Below are 17,966 nucleotides of genomic sequence, written 5' to 3'. Positions count from 1 at the left end.
CTTTCTTTCTTTCTTTCTTTCTTTCTTTCTTTCTTTCTTTCTTTCTTTCTTTCTTTCTTTCTTTTCTTTCTTTCTTTCTTCTTTCTTTTTCTCCTTTCTAGTGTTCATGAGAAATACCAGCCCTCTTTTCATTTTTTTTTTAAGACAAGGCATTAAAGTATATGTTTAGAGACACTGATGAAGGATTTTGCTCTAGGGTTTACACTGTTTTCTAGGGCTTTGGATTTTGTTCAAGGGCCCCTGAACTGAAGCAAATGTTTCTTGATCAAATCCCACAATAATTGGGCCCACTGGTGACTGATGTGTGGTATGAAGGGGTGGAAATGTTCCGAGTAGACCTCCATTCATTTGGTGATCAGTGTGTCAGTGTTTAGAAATCCACCCCTTTTCCAAGCAACCACGGTCGTGTGTCTGCTCTGTTCTGCCTTTTTCCGGTTAAGATTCTCATCAGTAAGGCATATAAAGTATGACATTTCGGGCCTCCAATTTCATAGCTAAGCCACCGTTTCTGTGGAATGGTCCAAAAAAAACAAAAACAAAAACAAAAACCTGTTATAATTACGTATGAGTGAAGAAAATTAGGAACTAGGAGGCAGAGGACCTTCACACGAGGATGCCCACCTTGCCCCTACAGCAAGAAGGCGCCAAAGAAAGTTTTATCTTCTTTTGTGTAATCCACCAAAGAGATGTCACTGACGTTCACCATCAGCTTGTCCCCTTCCTGCAAGGAGAACATGGCCCCTAGGTAGATGGGCTGGAACCAGTTGCTGCCTACTTCGCACACAGACTTAGTCCCCATTAGGAGCTGGGTCGGCTCGGGGTAGCTGTCTGTTACCTTAGTGATGACCACGATGATGGAGTCTGGCTTGTTTAGTCGGCTCCCTTGGTGGATTTCACCACACTCAGATGTGGTTCCTCGGAACGTGACCTGGGAGTAAACAAAGTAGTCTCCCGACTCTGGGATCACCAGGAATTTATTTGTGTAGTTCATCCGGTTCTTGGTAAAGGCCAAGCCAAGTTCATGTTCCCAGTGCAGAGCTGGAAACTGATTTTTCAAAGACTGTGTGGGACTTTGTCTGACAACTGCAAAGACAAGAGAGAGGTTTAATTTCCTCGTGTCAGAACCTGTGGACTTTGCCAAAAAGAGTCTCATATTATTTTCAGAGTAAAGTGATTGAATAAAACCAACAGCTAACAAGCTCCTTGAGGAGGAATGAGTGGAGGAGATCTAAGCAGACACACACTTTTGTTCAGAGAGTAGCATCTTAGGGGCAAAAGACTTCGCCTCTCTGAGCCTGAGTTTTCTTTCCTGATCATTTAGAATTTTACCTGAGCTGTGATCTTGGAAAACAGTGGACGTTAAGAAATCTCACTCTTTGTGTTTCGGAAAACAGCCCATTACGATGAACCTCTTCTCCAAATGACTTAGATGGAACTGGTGGGTGCCCTCCACCCTTGGGTACATATGGCAAGACCAGACACCAGATCCTCCAGATCGCCATTCTCTACCGCATAAATGATCAGCTGAACTGTACTGTCCCCATTGATCCATGGGAACATAATGCTTGTTTTTTCTTTTTTAAAGATTTTATTTATTTATTTGAGAGAGAGAGCACGAGTGAGAGCAGAAGCAGGGGGAGCGGCAGAGGAAGAGGGAGAAGCAGACTCCCTTCTGAGCAAGGAACCCAATGCGGGGCTTGATCTCAGGACCTGAGCCTAAGGGCAGCTGCTTAACTGACTGAGCCACCCGGGCGCCCCAACATAATGCTTGTTAACCCAATTTTGGTTAAGCTTCTCTTCTGCCTCCAGGCTTTGGTCTACCCTCAGCCTGGACCAGCAGACAGTCTGTCTTGAGAACAGGCTGGCCTTCGGGTAAAACATTCTCTGACGCTAACACCTTTATCCCACTTCTTCCCACCTGGTTCTTTCTAACTTTGTTTACTCCTTTCTGCAAAAGGAAACCCCTTTTAGCTTAACTCTTGAGACACTTGCAGACCTTCTGGCCAGAGCATTCTCCCTATTGCTGCTGATTTTCTTTCTCCTTTCTCCCACTGTGCAATAATCCTTTTGCACAAGCTCTCTCTTTACTAAGTCAGGATTTGCTTTTCATTTGACGTATCTTTCCTTTTTTTAAATTTTTTAAAGCGGATAAAAATACCCATGGAAAGGATTAAAAGGGATGGTGTGTATAAAATCCCCAACTATTAGGAATACCCTCTAACCTGCATTCACTTTCATTAGCCTTTTGTTTCAGACATACCCTGCTACAAGGAGTAGACATTTTAGGGAGTTGGATGATCCCTGGAGCTCCCCTGCAGCTCCCCTGCAATGCTACGGCCCAAAGTTACTGAAATTCAGACAGTGATTAAAAGAAAAATCAACATGCAGGACAGATATTGGAACCAGAGATCCAGAACATTCTGGAAATGCTTCTCTGACACCAAAATACAAGCTGATGTTATTGGCTTGTGGAGTATAAGGGATCAGGGCTCTGGGTCACTTCAGCTCTATGGCCATGTAACGTTTTTAATCAGTGATGTAGGTCCCTTCTCTCTGAGTCTTGATTTCCTGTCCCTAAGCTAGAGATAAAGCCTCTTCCCAGTCTCATTTGGAAGATCAAGTGAATAGAGGAGACATGGACATTTTTATCATGAGCCTGGCTATGGCAAGTACTCAATACATAATCACTTTCCCCAAATAAACCAGCATCTCTCATCTTGACAGATTAAAAAATAAGCCTATTTCACTGTATATATTTTTATAGGTTCTTATGTTTGCATTGTTTACAAATATACATTATATACTCGGACATATAAATGAGTGCTTTTTTTTTTTTAAAGATTTTATTTATTTATTTGAGAGAGAGAATGAGAGAGACAGAGAGCACATGAGAGGGGGGAGGGTCAGAGGGAGAAGCAGGCTCCCTGCCGAGCAGGGAGCCCGATGCAGGACTCAATCCAGGGACTCCAGGATCATGACCTGAGCCGAAGGCAGTTGCTTAACCAACTGAGCCACCCAGGCGCCCTAAATGAGTGCTTTTATGAAGTATGTGTATCGCAGAAAAAATGAATAGAACCAAACCATTGATTTCAAATAAGATAATCTGCAGTAAAACTAGCATGTTTTAGGAAAATAAAAGCATATTTTAATTTCCTACGACTGCTTTGGAAATCCATAGTGATCCCCGATATGTGCTATCAGCCACCGTTTGGGGATAGGTTATCTTTAAGGAAACATTTAGCAACTTTCACACCCAGTGGCTGCCTAGAAACCTGGTTCCTGGATTTTTCTTAAGCATCTTTGCCGATGCTGACTGGACCCTGGATTATTTTGCACCATGACACACGTTTAGAATGCATGTGGTCTCTCCGGTCCTGCGCACTCAGTGCGTCCTGGAGAGTTTGTTGCTTGTTTGCAAAATCTGTGAAAGGCATTTTTATCAATCACTCCTGATCATCTCCACTCCTTCTTTGTGGATGATGTAGTATAAAAAAATCCTCTGGGATGATGCAAAAACAAAAAAATCATTTAGTCTCTAGACAAAGCGAGTTTTGTTGAACTGGTATAGAATCTGCTATGTCAACACGGCAACAAGTGGGAGTTAGGGTACGGAGTAGGTTGTAATGGGAACAGTGCAGGTCTAAGAGTCAGACTCAAATCTCAGCTTTTCCGAGTCATGTATATGATTTGGGACAAGTGACTTGACTTGTCAGAGCCTCAGTTTCCCCCCTTGTTGGGCTGATATGCAGATTAAATGAGATCATGGTTGCAAAATGCCTACCACAGTGCTGGTACACGTGAGGAGCTCAGTGGAACCTAGATTCCCACCCCCAGCTCCCCCATTCAGTAGGAAGAAGGGTGATATCCCCACACTCTGTTGTTAGGATTTTTCCTGCCCAGCTTGTTCACTCTCTCCCATTCTTAATATTTTATTTATTTATTTATTTTTTAAAGATTTTATTTATTTATTTGACAGAGAGAGAGACAGCGAGAGCAGGAACACAAGCGGGGGAATGGGAGAGGGAGAAGCAGGCTTCCCGCCAAGCAGGGAGCCCGATGTGGGACTCGATCCCAGGACTCTGGGATCATGACCTGAGCTGAAGGCAGACACTTAACGACTGAGCCACCCAGGCGCTCACTCTCTCCCAATCTTAAAGGCAAGTGGTAAGTGACTAGTGACTTGGTGTCTGTCTGGTCATAGTCCTCACTCAGGACTCACCACAAACACTTTCCTCTTGGTCACATGCAAGTCACATGTTTGGGCCCTGGGGATATCCCCCTGTGGGCTGCAAATTTTCTTATAGGTCAGGAGAGTATGCTTGCTTTTAACTCCTTAGGTTTTCAAAGGATTTTTTTTTTTTATAAAGATTTTATTTATTTATTCATGAGAGACAGAGAGAGAGAGGCAGAGGGAGAAGCAGGCTCCCAAGGAGCAGAGAGCCCGATGTGGGACTCGATCCCAGGACTCTGGGATCATGACCTGAGCCGAAGGCAGACGCTTAACCATCTGAGCCACCCAGGCGCCCTCAAAGGATTTTTAACACATACTTGTGCACAGTCTTGCTCTTTTCTCTGGAGTCTTAGATATATATGCAACTCCAGGCATCAGATGTCAGAAATGTCTTGGGAAACTGGCCAGCTGGTGATATTTTTTTATTTTTTTTTATTTTTTTTTTAATTTGAGAGAGAGAGAATGAGAGACAGAGAGCACGAGAGGGAAGAGGGTCAGAGGGAGAAGCAGACTCCCTGCCGAGCAGGGAGCCCGATGTGGGACTCGATCCCGGGACTCCAGGATCATGACCTGAGCCGAAGGCAGTCGCTTAACCAACTGAGCCACCCAGGCGCCCCTGGCCAGCTGGTGATATTATGAGGCTGCTCTGAATCTCTTCACATCAACAAAAATTCTTTGCAAATGTCTACCTGAATGCAAATGTCCAATCACTTCATCTTGAGTGGGGTACAGATGGACTTGATACTTTTAACAGCCCAGGGGATCTTTTATCTTTGACCAGATTCAGAATTATGTGAATCTCTGAGTCTGAGTGAAGCCGTTTCTGAATGCCTGATGGTGTGTATGAAAGAGAGAGACAGGAGAGGAAGGAAGAGGACTGATAGAATCTGAAAGAAAATGCCCAAGAGCCATGGGCCTTTGGAACCCTTAAGGGGGGAAGACATCTGAAAACCCTCAATTGAGAGGAGAAGTCTGTTACCAAGGTGTGTCGTTTCTGGTTTGAAGCTATTAGAATAAGTTTTGACAAACCCTCTGAAAGAAATCTTGGGCCCATGGCCCATACATGATCTCCTGGAAATCACACCAGGGAGAAATACCTGTCAGGTGTGCCCTTGGCTTATCTCCAGCAGCTCCGGAAATTGCATCTGTAAGGAAAGGAGAGAGATGCTTTGTGTGAGTCAGGGGGTGGCTGGAGTGAAGACAGTATTTTTGGAGTTGCATGGTGCCTGCAACTGGAGAGAATCATTCCTCTCCTTCAGCTGGGTCCACTGGGGATTGTTGTCATTTCCCCAGGGACAGAGAAGCCTCAGGAGAAAGAGTTTTGAACACAAATAAATCTTGGCCCATAACTTTGGGCAAGTTTCCAACCTGCCCAAGACTGTTTTCTCATCTCGAAGGTCATCCCTTGCTATCATGAATGTAGAGTGCTCAGCATGATTCCTGGCACATGGCCTATGCTCAATGAACTCACATTGCCCCCCCCCCCCCCCGCTACTGCTTCAGGGTGAGCAAACTGACCTTTGGCCTTATTCAAGGTCCCTTTAGCCATATCCACTGAAGCATCTGGATGGCCTAACAAATAGGGTAGGGAGGGGTAGGATTAGGCATTCTTCTAATACTTTTATAGGAATTAACTGATTTAATCTGCACTAATCTAAGAAGGTAGGTACCATTATAGCCAATTTACAGGTGAGTAAACTGAGACAGAGGCAAGTGACATTATTTGCCAAAGGCCATCACCTCCATAGGCCATACACTTGGACACAGCACCATTTTGTCTTTTTAGTGACTTGGGAGCAACCTCACTCCTCCTCTGGGTTTTCATCCCTCTGAACCTCCCTCATACCCAAACTACTGAATGCTCTGTTCCCCACAAGAGAAGGCAACAAATATGAACACACTTACAAGCTCGCTGATGTGAAGGTCCAAACTCTTGCCCTTTTGAAGTCTATTGGAAAAGAAAGATATGATTCAGCCCACCTGTGGTCCTTTTGTCACCCAACCCCACAGCTGCCCATAGCAAGGGCATAATTAAGATGCCGCTGCTACCCAAACTGGGCGTTCTGAGATGAGGGACATGGCAATGAGACTACTCGATGGAGGGGAATCTTGTGCCCAAGCGCTCCCCTTTCCTCCTCCAGCACCCCGATGACCTTCTCTCTCCTACACTCGTCTTGGAAGCTCAACTTCGAAGTTCTGTCCTGAGAGCCTTCCCTGTTCTGTTCTAGGACACTCTGACATCTATTATTTGAACAAATGATGGCACTTGCTTTATTTTCTTTTGTCCACCATGATTTAAGAATTGGAACTATTTAAAAAAATGATACAGAAAAAGAAATAAGGGCTCTGTTCTCCTTCCTACCAGCCCCTTGTCTCCATGAATGACATGGAGACATGTCCATCCTTGCAATCCTAGCTTGCGAGCCATTTCAGATACCACACGGGGCAGTCGGGGCGGGGGAAGGGTAACTGCTTTGGAGGCAGACAGACCTGAATTTGAATCCTGCTGTCACCATTTATTAACAATATGATCTCGAGCAGACACCTTTCCTCTCTGAGCTCTGGTGCCCTCATTTGAAAAATGGGAACAATAACATCCCTAACCTCAGATAACTCCCACATTTGAGATAAGGATCAAATCAGATGTGTGAGTCAGGGCAAAGAACGTGCAGGAAATGAAGGAATCACCGTGTCTGAACACAAAGCTCAGGAGCAAAGCTAAGTCCTTGGCTTAAAGGGATAAAATCACCACCTTACATTTTACGGTTTCCAGGAAAACCTTCTCTGATATGATATTGACTCAATTCAGAGTCTTCTGATTGGGTTCTTATAACTACATAGTCCCCACGGACAGTGATCCTCATGTCACCAGTTCTGTATCTTAGAATCCGTGTGTGTGTGAGATCGTACTTGTGAATGAGGAATTGTGCGTCCATGTGGGTGTGACAGAAGACAGCTCTAGCAGTGGGGGAGGTAGGAGCCGATGTGTTTTGTGTGTCTACATGTGACTCTAGTGTGGAGCTGTGTGCATGGATGTCTCTGCACGTGTTGGTGTGGTCACGTGGGTGTAGCTGTGTCATTGCTCACCAGGACTGTGAGCAGGTCTGTGATGGCAGTGACCTCATTAAAGCCCAGACGGCCAGGCTCTTTTTATTCCCAAGCCATGCTACCTAACCTCCACTGGAAGGCTTCTTGAGGGCAGAGATCTTGTCTTTGAACGACAGACCCATTGTCTCTCCATTGTCTACTTCCTAATTCTGTGAATAGCAAGACAACTGCTTGCCTTCAGTTGCCAGGCTTGAAACTTGCTGCTTTTTCCTCCCACAAACCCAAGCTGCCATTTCTATTTTGCAATTTTTCTCATTCGTGCCTCCCCGCCCCCCACCCAGGCCTCAGCACGCTGTTCTTCTGGATTCTCCCATCAGCCTCTTAACTGATCCTTTTGCATCTGGTTCTCCTTTCCTTGAAATCATCTCCTCACCTGCTCTCAGAGTGCTTTTTCTAAAGCATCACTGTATGGGGACACAATTCTGTCCATAAACCTTCCATGGCTCTCCATGGCCTTCCAGACACAGGCCCAAATACTTATCTTGGCATTCAAGGTCCCAGTTGATCACCCCATTCTTGTTACCCACTATTTATTCCTCTCCGAGTACTCTGTGCTCCAGCCATGAGAGGCAACCACAGTGAATGATTCAAAGGACCTGAAAGATGCAGTAAATGTAGCTACTTTCTGTTGAATGAGGAGTGGCTCTGTGCTATGCTACGCCCTTTGCACACGTCATCTCCTTCAGTGTTGTGACGACTCTTCAGGTAGATGCCATTCATACCCTTATATTGAAAAGGGGGGGGGGGTGCCTGGGTGGCTCAGTTGGTTAAGCGACTGCCTTCGGCTCAGGTCATGATCCTGGAGTCCCGGGATCGAGTCCCGCATCGGGCTCCCTGCTCGGCAGGGAGTCTGCTTCTCCCTCTGACCCTCCTCCCTCTCATGCTCTCTGTCTCTCATTCTCTCTCTCTCAAATAAATAAAATAAAAATCTTTAAAAAAAAAAAAAAGAAAAGGCGGCTCAGTCAGGTTAAGTAACTTGCCCAATGTCCCACAGCTGGAAAGTGAAGTAGGATTTTAACCCAGGTCAATCCACTCTAGAATTCCTGGCCCTAAGCCATTGCACCTTCTCACTTCCAGGTAAGCTCCCCCTTTGGTGAGGTGGATGGATGAGTACCAGCAGCTCCATGCACTGCGACAGTAGGGGAAACACAGAGCTCAGAAAACAGGAACCCAGCCCAGAAGTGGGGGAATCAGGGGAAATTACCTCTGAAGTTGAGTCTTAGAGGTCCCACAGGTATTAGCCAGGTGATAAAAGGTAATGACCATTCCAGACAAGGCTAAGAGCTTGTGCAAGAGTACAGAGACCCAACAAGGCATGGGAGCAGCTGGGAAACTACAAGGATTTCTGCTGCCAAATGAACCCATATATACATTCAGCATAGGGTCGTGAGTACAGTTGCTTCGGAAAACCTAAACCCAATTGATGCAACTACTTGTCCAGCATCGATAACTTTGATGGGCTTTAGGAGTGGGGTGGGGTGGAGAAGCAGCCTAGAAATGAGCTTATTCTGTAGCCTGTTTCCTATGCTGTTCCTTATTTGCTGTTAACAGAGCTGATAAAGAATTGGTTTGTGGCAGGCAGAAAACTGAAGGGGAAGAATTGGGAGAGCATGGTTGCATCCTCTTGTGTATGAAATGGTACAGTCCTGGCTGGTCTTCTGCTTCATTGAGTACTCTGCTGAGAAATCTTCTTGAACATCTGCTTATTTTTGTCTAAGCAGACACTCAGCTAAAAGACTGGAACATTCCCTTTGGCTCAGAGTCTTGCTGTCATTAGCATGTATCTGCGATGTGAACACATTTCCCTCTTTGCTCTGCTGGATTTCTATATCTTGGGCATACAGTTATTTTCACGTGTGGTTGGACGTGTATGGAACTTAGTGGCCTAGAATCTGCTATACATCTGGAGTCTGTCATAGTGCCAGTTAGCAGGTGTTGAAGACCTCAACAGTCCAAGAGTCCCCAAGAACATCAGCTGGGACTCTCTTACCAAGAACAACATCTAAAGCCTTCCATTGCTGCTTCCCTTAATAATGCCTCTTCATGGGAGGAAGATTTTTGTGACGGGAAGCAGGAATGAATGAAGAGGAGATTTGAGATGAAGAAATAGTAGCTTATTTGGAGGAGCTTATGCATTTGAGCTGGCTCGATGCCTGTTTTCAAGGTGACTGTTTGCAAGAGCTTTTCGCTCTCAAGTACAATCCAAGCTGCCTGTGGGCAATGACCTGGTCTGTCTTGCTCACCATCAAATTTCTGGTGCCTCAGACCATGCCTGGCACTTCTGCCGGATTACCCAATCAGCAAAATATGCTGATGCCCAGGTGTCGGAAAGACAGGTAGAAAAGAGAGCTGGAAGAGGGAGGCAGGTTCAGCCTCAGTGACTTTTGCCTGAGTTTGGCAATCCAAAAAACGAAGAAAAAAAAGACCTTTTGATTTTACAATACATGCCAAGTTTTGAGTTCTTGTTTAAATTTTAAATAATTAATTTAAGAGTTAAATGGCCATAATCTTTTAGTTACTGGCACCTCCAAGTTTTTCATCAGGCTTTGCTTGGAGCATAGTCATGGCTCCAGAAATGTTTGTGGAAGATTGTGAGCTTTGTCCAGGAATCAGAGACAGAAAAGGCAAATGTGGATGCCTGTGGGGATTCGTGTTAGTAGAATAGTGGGGCGCCTGTGGCTACCAGCATTGATGAGCCCAAGCAAAGCAAGCTGGTGCTTTTTACCCCTTAGTTTCTATAGGTCAGGGGATTTTTCACTCTTGTTTGCGTTTCTTTCTTTTTTCCTTCTCACTTTTTTTTCTTTTTTTTTTTTGTATGCTGATTGGTAATCCCTGACACATTTTTGGAATTACTCTAATACTTCAACCAGGGAAGAAAGAAGGATGGAGGGAGGGAGACGGCTATCTAGTCGAGTACTCCCTGGGTGCCAGGTCCTGTACTGGGGTTTATGTGTGTTCCTTGTCTACCAGTCCAGTTACTCTCAAAGGAGGGCATCACCTTTTTAGAGGCTTTGTAGGCCAAAGGTCAAAGAGTAAATGGAGGGTCTGGGATCTGAACCTTCAGACCAAGTGCAGACCCTGGCACGTATCAGGAGCCCCATAAACATTAGCTGAGTACACACCATGGACCATGGAACCCGAAGCCAGATGATCTTTGAGATTCTCTTATTGGCATTTCCCCAGAAAAAATCCCTTGAGTGTATTTTAGCTAATGACCCATTTAGCCTTTCTCCCATGTCCTATACCCACTGTCTAGTATATTCATAAACAGGAAAAGAGATCCATTTTTTGCCGTCATAAATGCCGCAATTGCAAAACCATCAATGTTTTATGACCCATAACATCCTCCCAGCACTTCTAGGAGAAATACACAGACCATCGCCTCCTTGTTTTTGGCTTTCGCTTTTCTCTGTTTGTACTTGCACAAGGATAAATCCAACCTGGAAATGTTTTATTCCAAGGCCACTTCAATTCATTACCCTCCTGGGTACACTGGATGGGGCTTCACACCCAACATTCAGAGGGGTGCAGAGCTGAGCATGTGGTGTTGGCAGCCGAGCAAATGTGGGAATCCCAGCCCTAGGGTTTCCTAGCAATCTGACTTTGGTATGTCACCTAACCTCAGTGAGATTCTGTCTCCTCATCAATGAAGGCAGGCAATCATTCTTTCCTCCTGGAAGCATCGTGATGCCTAAGGAAGACCATACACATACAGTGGATATCCAATTCACCTTCCTTCTTTCTTTGGGTTCAGTCAATATTTATGGTGCATGGTGTTGGTTCTGTGTAAGTTCCCTTTGTTTTCACTGCTTCGGTGTTACACAGAAGGCACCCTTGGGTCTCTTTATGACCAGTGGCAGATTTGGATCATTTAGGAGCTCTGGATGGCCTCCTCCTCCCAGCAGAAGAGGCTTCCTCCGTCTACAGCTGGCTTCTGGACTTCTGCCCCTTCCAGTGCAAAGGGCTTGAGGGAATGGAATGTACCCTCCATGCATTTCAAAACCTACCCTTGTTACTGCAGTCGGTGGCTGGGCCTCATTAAGGAGACCAGGCTGGGCGATGACCTCTTACAGCCGGACAGCGTGTGGTCCATCAGGTGAGGACCCAGGAGCTCCCAGTGCTGGGCATGGAGTAATGTGTGTGCTTATTTATATATATATATATATATATATATATATATATATATATATATATATGAGAGGGAGATAGTAGGGGAGGGGCAGAGGGAAAGGGAGAGAGAGAGAGAGAATCTTAAGCAGGCTCCACATCCAGTGTGGAACCCGAGGTGGGGCTTGATCTCACGACCCTAAGATCATGACCTGAGCCAAAATCAAGAATTGGATGCTTAACCGACTGAGCCACCTGGGCGCCCCGTGTGTGTTTATTTTAACAGGTGAATGAATGGATCCTGGAGTCACCAGCTCGGAGCTGCTGCAGATGTTTGGGATTCATGCCCACAGCGGGCTCACCCTGCCTTCACGCAGCTTCACCAGTTCTGGTCTTCTTGCCCTCCACCCCCAGCCTGAGCTTCTGAGTGAGTTGGCTTCTCTTCCTGGTGTGCCAGGACTCTCAGAGGCTAGAGCAGGGGCAAAGCCACCTAGTGCTCCGTGTTTTACAATTTCCAAAGCACTTTTTATCTCAACCATCTATTTGTTTTCTCTAGACAACCCTGAAAAGGGATTGTCAGAACCGTCCCTGTTTCCAAAGAGGAAACAGTTTGAGTGAAATGAAAAGGCTACACCCAAGATGGAGCAAACAGGGAAATCATGTCTGTTGAACATCTACTTCATGGCATTACCTTGCCGACATCCTCTCGCAGAATTCTCAGCACGGGGCTATGAGGAAAGTGTCTTTACCTCCCCATTTGACAGACAGGGAGCGGACAGCTTAAGGAGGTCAGGTACCCTGTGCATCCCTTCCTCTCTCTCTCTCTCCACCCAGCTAACAGTGTGCCAGGGACAGCGAGGTGCCCCCAGGGGAGGAAGGAGACTCGAAGTTATTGAGCACTTACTCGGTGACAGGCACTTTTTAGGGAATCCTTATTAAACGCTCCTGACCACCCCAAGAAGTGAGTGATTTGCTGGGTTAACACCACAGGCAGACCAGCGTGGTCGGCTTAGGAGGAGCTTTTGAATCCCAACGTCACACTCAGTGCGACTTTGGGCACATGGCTTAGGTTTTCTAAGCCTCAGCTCATCATCTCTGAAATGGAGATAATCGTAGCACTTTCTTCATTGTGTGATTTCAAGGACTAACCCAGATGAGGTATTTAGTAATAATAGCAAACGCATCACACAGACGTATGTGCTAGACACCAGGCTAAGGACTTTATAGACACGACGATCTCATTTACTCTTCTCAAAACCCTGGGTGTGAAGAAGCTTAGAATGGTGTCTGGTGTCTAATAAGTTATTATAAGGTCACAACTGTGGTGGTGGGGGGAGCCATGGCATTCCCTCAAGCCTGCACAACTCTGAAGCCTCAGATGGCACCCCTATGGGATCCTGGATGGAGACCGGGGTGGGGGTGGGGTCTCAGGAGCAGGTGTGCAGGGGAGAGGCGAGCAGGGATCAAGGGCTAGGAGCCTTGCAGGGTTTTTCAGGAAGGGGTGAAAGTGAGATTGCAGGGAAGCAAGAAGAATCTGGGGCGAGCATGTGGGGATTCCAGAAGCAGCACGGGAAGGGAAGGACGGAGATGGGGCAGTGGTGCAGTCCAAGGAAGCAGTGTCTCGTGGCACCCCTGCCAACGTATTGCACAGTACCATGGGCCTGCTCTGCCCAGGCTGGGGGCTGAGCCAGCACGGTGCATTGTGTCATGCCTGGAGTACCCCGAGTGAGCCAGAGCAGTGCCTGGGGAAGGCAAAACCTGGTCTCCGGGGACCTGTGAGCCAGCGTGGGGTCCATGCACCCAACCTGAGGGCAAGGAAAGCCACTAAGGGCCCAAAGAAGGCCCAGGCCATGGTTAGCGCAGCTGGGTAAAGAATGGATTGGAGTGTGGGTTGTCGGTACAAGACCAGGATGGAGAAGGAGGCGCGGAAGTATCTCACAAATATCAGAGACCAAGAAAGGCCCTCCAGCACCCAAACCTGCTCTCTGGCCTGGTGATGGCAGATTCCAGAGCAGGTGGGGAGGGTGACAGGTATGATGCAATGTCCATGAGCAGGGAAGTTCCTCAGTCATGATAATGATCATTGCTACCATTTACTATTCTCCTACCTCCTGCCAGACACTTTAAATACTTTATTTCTAAGTATTCCATTTCATACATAAGGAACCTGGGGCACAGGGAGGTTACATAACATGGCTAAGAAGTGGCTGGGCCAGATTTCAAACTGATTTTTCCAACACATGAATCTACCGGACATTCTCTAGGAGTTTAATGATCCTAAAACATTTTACTCTCTCTCTCTCTTTTTTGTAGATGTAACATACACATTTTGTACAAAAGAGGGTAAGTTTAAAAATGTCTCTCTCTTCCACCTGTCACCCAGGTCCCCAAGCTAGATGCTGGCAGAGCAACCAATCTCTTGTCCTTTTCTTGACATAGTCTATGCATTTATAAACACATTCATAAAAGTGAATATATATATATATATTTAGAAAATGAATGTCCCCGATTCTATATACTGTTATATACCTTTCCCTCCCCACTTAATGATACATCTTAGAGAAATTCTCCATCCTTACATATAGAGATGTGTCATTTTTTAGAAACGGTGGCAGCTGCAGGCTTTCACTGCACGGAGGCACCAGGCTGTATTTAATTGATGCCCTATCTACGGACACTTCCCCTAAAGGTAGTTATCCCAAACCTTTTCAAATCTGATTTCTGCTCTGCAAGCTTACCTGGGTAAGGATTTTGTCACATCGAGTATTTCCTTACACAACCCCTGAAGGAAGAGTTCAGTTTAAAATAGATATATAATTTTAAGTTCTGGTAACTGTTTTTGTTGCAGCTGATAAAAACCTGGAACATTCCTACACCAATCGCTGTTGCTTTTTGGTAGTTGCCTGGTGTAACCATGATGATCACGTCCCAGGAACCAGGTGTGTAACCCTCCCTGCGTTCCCATCAGACAACCTGTTCCTGCACTTGCCTTCTTAGCATTGCCAGGGTGTTAACATTAGCATCCTCTTTTGGCAGAAAAGGAAACAGATTCAAAGAAATGAAACCACATGCCTATTTTTACCCAATCAGAGGTGGCTGCGCTGGGATTTAAACTCAGATGTCTACGAGCCACGATATTTCAGTTATGTCCACTCATGCTCTCCTTGGTGATTTAGCTTTCCCTCTTGAATCCTATCTTCCATCTTTTCTGAGCTGGTTATTCTCCATTAGCCCACTGGAACCTCTCTTTGCCCTTCTTGGCCCTGCACTGTGTACCGAGAGGCTGGGCACACTTGCTTCCTGGCTTTTAAGCCTGACTTCCAGTCTGACCAATGGGATGAGAGGTGGGGAGAAGAGCATGGCCAGCTCTTCCATCCTTCTTCCTGCTCCCTCCCTGATGTTTGGCAGGCAGGCTAGCCCTCTCCTACATTTTCCTTCTCCTTGGGTTCCCCGAAAACTGCTCCCTCCTATCTGCACCCTCAGGCCAAGAGGTGATGACTGGCTTCCCACCATTGCTAAGCATCCCAGGATGCTTCCAGCTCTTCGGTTCCCTTTTATCTGTCTACATCTCAGCAAGTAGACTCTTCTTTGAACCCTTTTCAGACTCTTTACACATTCTTCTTTAAATGCTCCTGTTTGAATGACCAGGTGTTTCTTTTCAGGACTCCGATTGCTACATGTGGCCCCGCCTCACCCCTATTTCCCTTTCTCTTCTTCTGATGACCGAGAAGTTCTACAGTCTTGCCAAACCACCACGCTAAGCTTCTCTGTGTTTCTGCTCTTCAGGGAGATTGCCTGAAGTGTCACAGAATGCACTATTAGCCTTTTCATTTCTTGAGTAGCTAAGATAGGACAGGCACTCATGCCTTCCCTCGTGGGGCTTCCTGTCTAGTGACAGCTCGTGTCTCCAACTCTCTTCCTGACAGGGCAAGTCACTGGCCCCTCTGGACTGTGGCCTCCCACCACCAAGGGGTGGTGACTGGCTTCCCATGGTTGCTAACCCCAAGGTGCTTCCAGAGCCTGATGGTCTTCTAGATCAAGAAAGGCGTTTTTTTGGCATCTGCTGAAATAGGGGATCTCAAGACCACATTTTAAGCAGAGGCACTGTTTCCCTCTAGAACCCTGGAGAGTTCAGGTTATTGGAGGCCACTCAATGCCTCATTCAAGAACAACGGTCTCTTTCTGGCTAAAGCACAGACTCCCAGAACACCGACTAGACACTGTGGTTTGGCTTCGTAGAAATCATCTCCATGGTGGCCTGGAGGTCACAGCCTGACTTGCTATGCCTTGAATTTCTTCTCTAACATGAATGGCATTTCTGGGCTGTCTGAATATTTCTATGTTTTCTGAAAGATGGCATGTGGCTGTGGATGCCACCATCTGAATCGAGGTCTGGTTGCTGACCCTGAGGGGATGGGGAGAGTTACACATTAGCCATGGCTTGCTTGCTCGCTCCTTGTGTTTCTGCTTTGAAGTCAGCCAGCATTGCTTAGCAGACAGGTTTCCTGGTAAACCAATTGAAAAGCCTGTTTTCTCCTCTGGAATTTAATACTTTGGACTCAAATGAAATCTGTCATCACAGACCATGCAGGTGTGTGTGTGTGTGTGTGTGTGTATTTATAAAATGGTATTATTTGAATGACTCTGTCTTCAGTCTTTAAGATTTTTGATATTCCTATTCCAGAATAAGTTTCCCCTTGACACTTAATACCCCCCCACTTGGAATCATTGTTCTCCCTATACCTTATATTCATTTTTGACTAAGCTCCTCCACCCCGAGCCCCCAGCAAGATCTGAGAAATAGACAACCAGGCAAGAGGTTCTTTCTTGAACATTGAAAGAGAATATTTCTAAACCCAAGAGAGGGGGTTGATTAAATAAATTATAGCACATGCATATACAGGACTATAATACAACCATCTAATATCATCATGCTGCTTTGAATTTACTAACAATAAATAAAATCATAACACATTTGGAGATTGAAAATAATCTCATCTTATTAAAAAATACAGAATTATATTCCCCAAGATGTCAATAGTGGTCACCTCTATGTGGTTGTGGGTAATGATAATTATCTTGTTTTCCTTATCTGTGTTTTCTAACTTTCTTCAATGACATGTGTTAGTTATGCAATTTAAGGAGGCTTATTATTTTTTTTTAAAGAAAAAGAATGTTCCCAGATTATCAGTACATGATGATTACAATTATCTAAAAATATGTTATTGGAGATTGTTCCCATATAAACGGAAAGAGGGACAATTCATCCCCTGGCATTACTGAGGATAAACACCAAATCAGACCTCTCCAGCCCTCACATGCTGCTTCCTTTGCAGGGGAAGCAGAGAGTGGGTTGGGTCAAGGGGGTCTGTCCAGAGCTGCAGTGCCCAACAGGTGCCTGCAGCAGGTCCAAGGATCCCCGGTTCAGGGCTTACCTGGAACACACAGGCATCTCCTTGGGCCCGGAGCTGGCCCACGAGCAGGTAGGTGGTGAGTCCTGCCAGGATGGGTAGCGATACCAGGCAGCAGGTGAAAGCCCAGCGCACGCTGCTCCTGGCTGCCAGCCTGCCTCTGGCCTTGGGCGTGCAGCTGCCTTCCTCAGGCAGCATTTCCACACTGGCTGTTTCCCCGAAGCCCAGCCCCAGATTCTCCGCCATCCTCCTGCTGGTCCTGGAGCTGGCTCTGACTCCCCCTGGGCAGAGAGACCCTCCATTAAATAGAAGACAAGCTCTCACAGTGGGTGCATTAATCACTGCCTACTCCTCCCCCAGACCTCTCCCCTCCCCCCTCCACAACACACTGGGCCCCGCCCTGCAGGGAATGCACCGCCTACAACAGAAACCAAGTTTGGTTTAAAAAAAAAAAAAAAAGAAGAAGAAGAAGAAGAAAGCTTTCCCAAGCGTATTTATATACAGTGTGCTCATGTGCTCCTTCCTTCGTTTACAGAAGGAAGTTAGGAAAGTCCCTGGAGGAGGAGAAAAAGAATCCATCAAGTCAGTGGGCAGGGTGAATTAAAATATAGCTGTCCCTGCCCTGGAGGCCTGCCAGCCAAGCCAGTCGGGGGAGTATGCTGCTTCTGGAAGTGAAAGTGAAGGATGGGGAGGTGTGTGGTGTGGCTTGCAGACTGGGAAATAGAAATCATGTTTGCATCACCACTTTGCAAAATGCTGCCAGGCCCTCTGTCTTTTTGAGCTTCATAGGAGCTCATTTTCCTTGCACAGCCTGGAATACCGAAGTTCTGAAAAGTGAAGGCACTTGCTTTTGGTCATCCAGGGATTAAGACAGAGGAGCCAGGATGATGGTCTAGTTCCTCTAAATCTCTATTTGGGATTCTTACTTCTATTACACATCCACCTGTGAAAGGAGAACGCATACCTAGCCTGAGTTGACCAGTTGTCTAAGCAAAGAGCATGAGGTCATAGAGGTGACTGTCCATGAGGAGAGGACATTGACTTTTCGTCTCTGATTAATTCCAAGTTGATTGAGCACAAGTGATAGGCCTTGCCCACAGTTGGGTGTG

The 17,966-nt window shown here is 46.1% G+C and overlaps 2 protein-coding genes across 4 annotated transcripts in view; one reads left to right on the top strand and one right to left on the bottom strand.

Moving 5' to 3' along the window:
* Positions 1-17,966, top strand: part of TMEM268 (transmembrane protein 268) — a 209,507-nt gene that overhangs the window by 125,254 nt on the left and 66,287 nt on the right. The gene's annotated exons all lie outside the window — the stretch shown is intronic.
* On the bottom strand, positions 584-17,206 carry TNFSF15 (TNF superfamily member 15). The gene is made up of 4 exons (XM_035015980.1): positions 16,882-17,206; positions 6,137-6,179; positions 5,329-5,376; positions 584-1,083 (listed from the first exon to the last, which is right to left on the bottom strand). The coding sequence occupies exons 1-4, from the start codon at positions 17,101-17,103 to the stop codon at positions 629-631; spliced, it is 768 nt and encodes a 255-aa protein (XP_034871871.1). The 5' UTR covers positions 17,104-17,206; the 3' UTR covers positions 584-628.

Source organism: Mirounga leonina, unplaced genomic scaffold, assembly GCF_011800145.1.
Source record: "Mirounga leonina isolate KUSES-001 unplaced genomic scaffold, KU_Mleo_1.0 Mir_170, whole genome shotgun sequence".
Classification (NCBI taxonomy): Eukaryota; Metazoa; Chordata; class Mammalia; order Carnivora; family Phocidae; genus Mirounga; species Mirounga leonina.
The sequence above is the reverse complement of the archived record's forward strand: the minus strand, read 5'-3'. Positions and strand labels throughout refer to the sequence as shown.

Bases quoted from the DNA above. Each gene is read 5' to 3' on its own strand.
- TNFSF15 (XM_035015980.1), bottom strand. From the start codon at position 17,103: ATGGCGGAGAATCTGGGGCTGGGCTTCGGGGAAACAGCCAGTGTGGAA. The intron at 5,377-6,136 runs GTAAGTGTGTTC...CTTTCCTTACAG, and splicing joins ACCTTCACATCAGCGAGCTT to ATGCAATTTCCGGAGCTGCT. The intron at 1,084-5,328 runs GTATTTCTCCCT...TTGTCTTTGCAG, and splicing joins GCCAAGGGCACACCTGACAG to TTGTCAGACAAAGTCCCACA.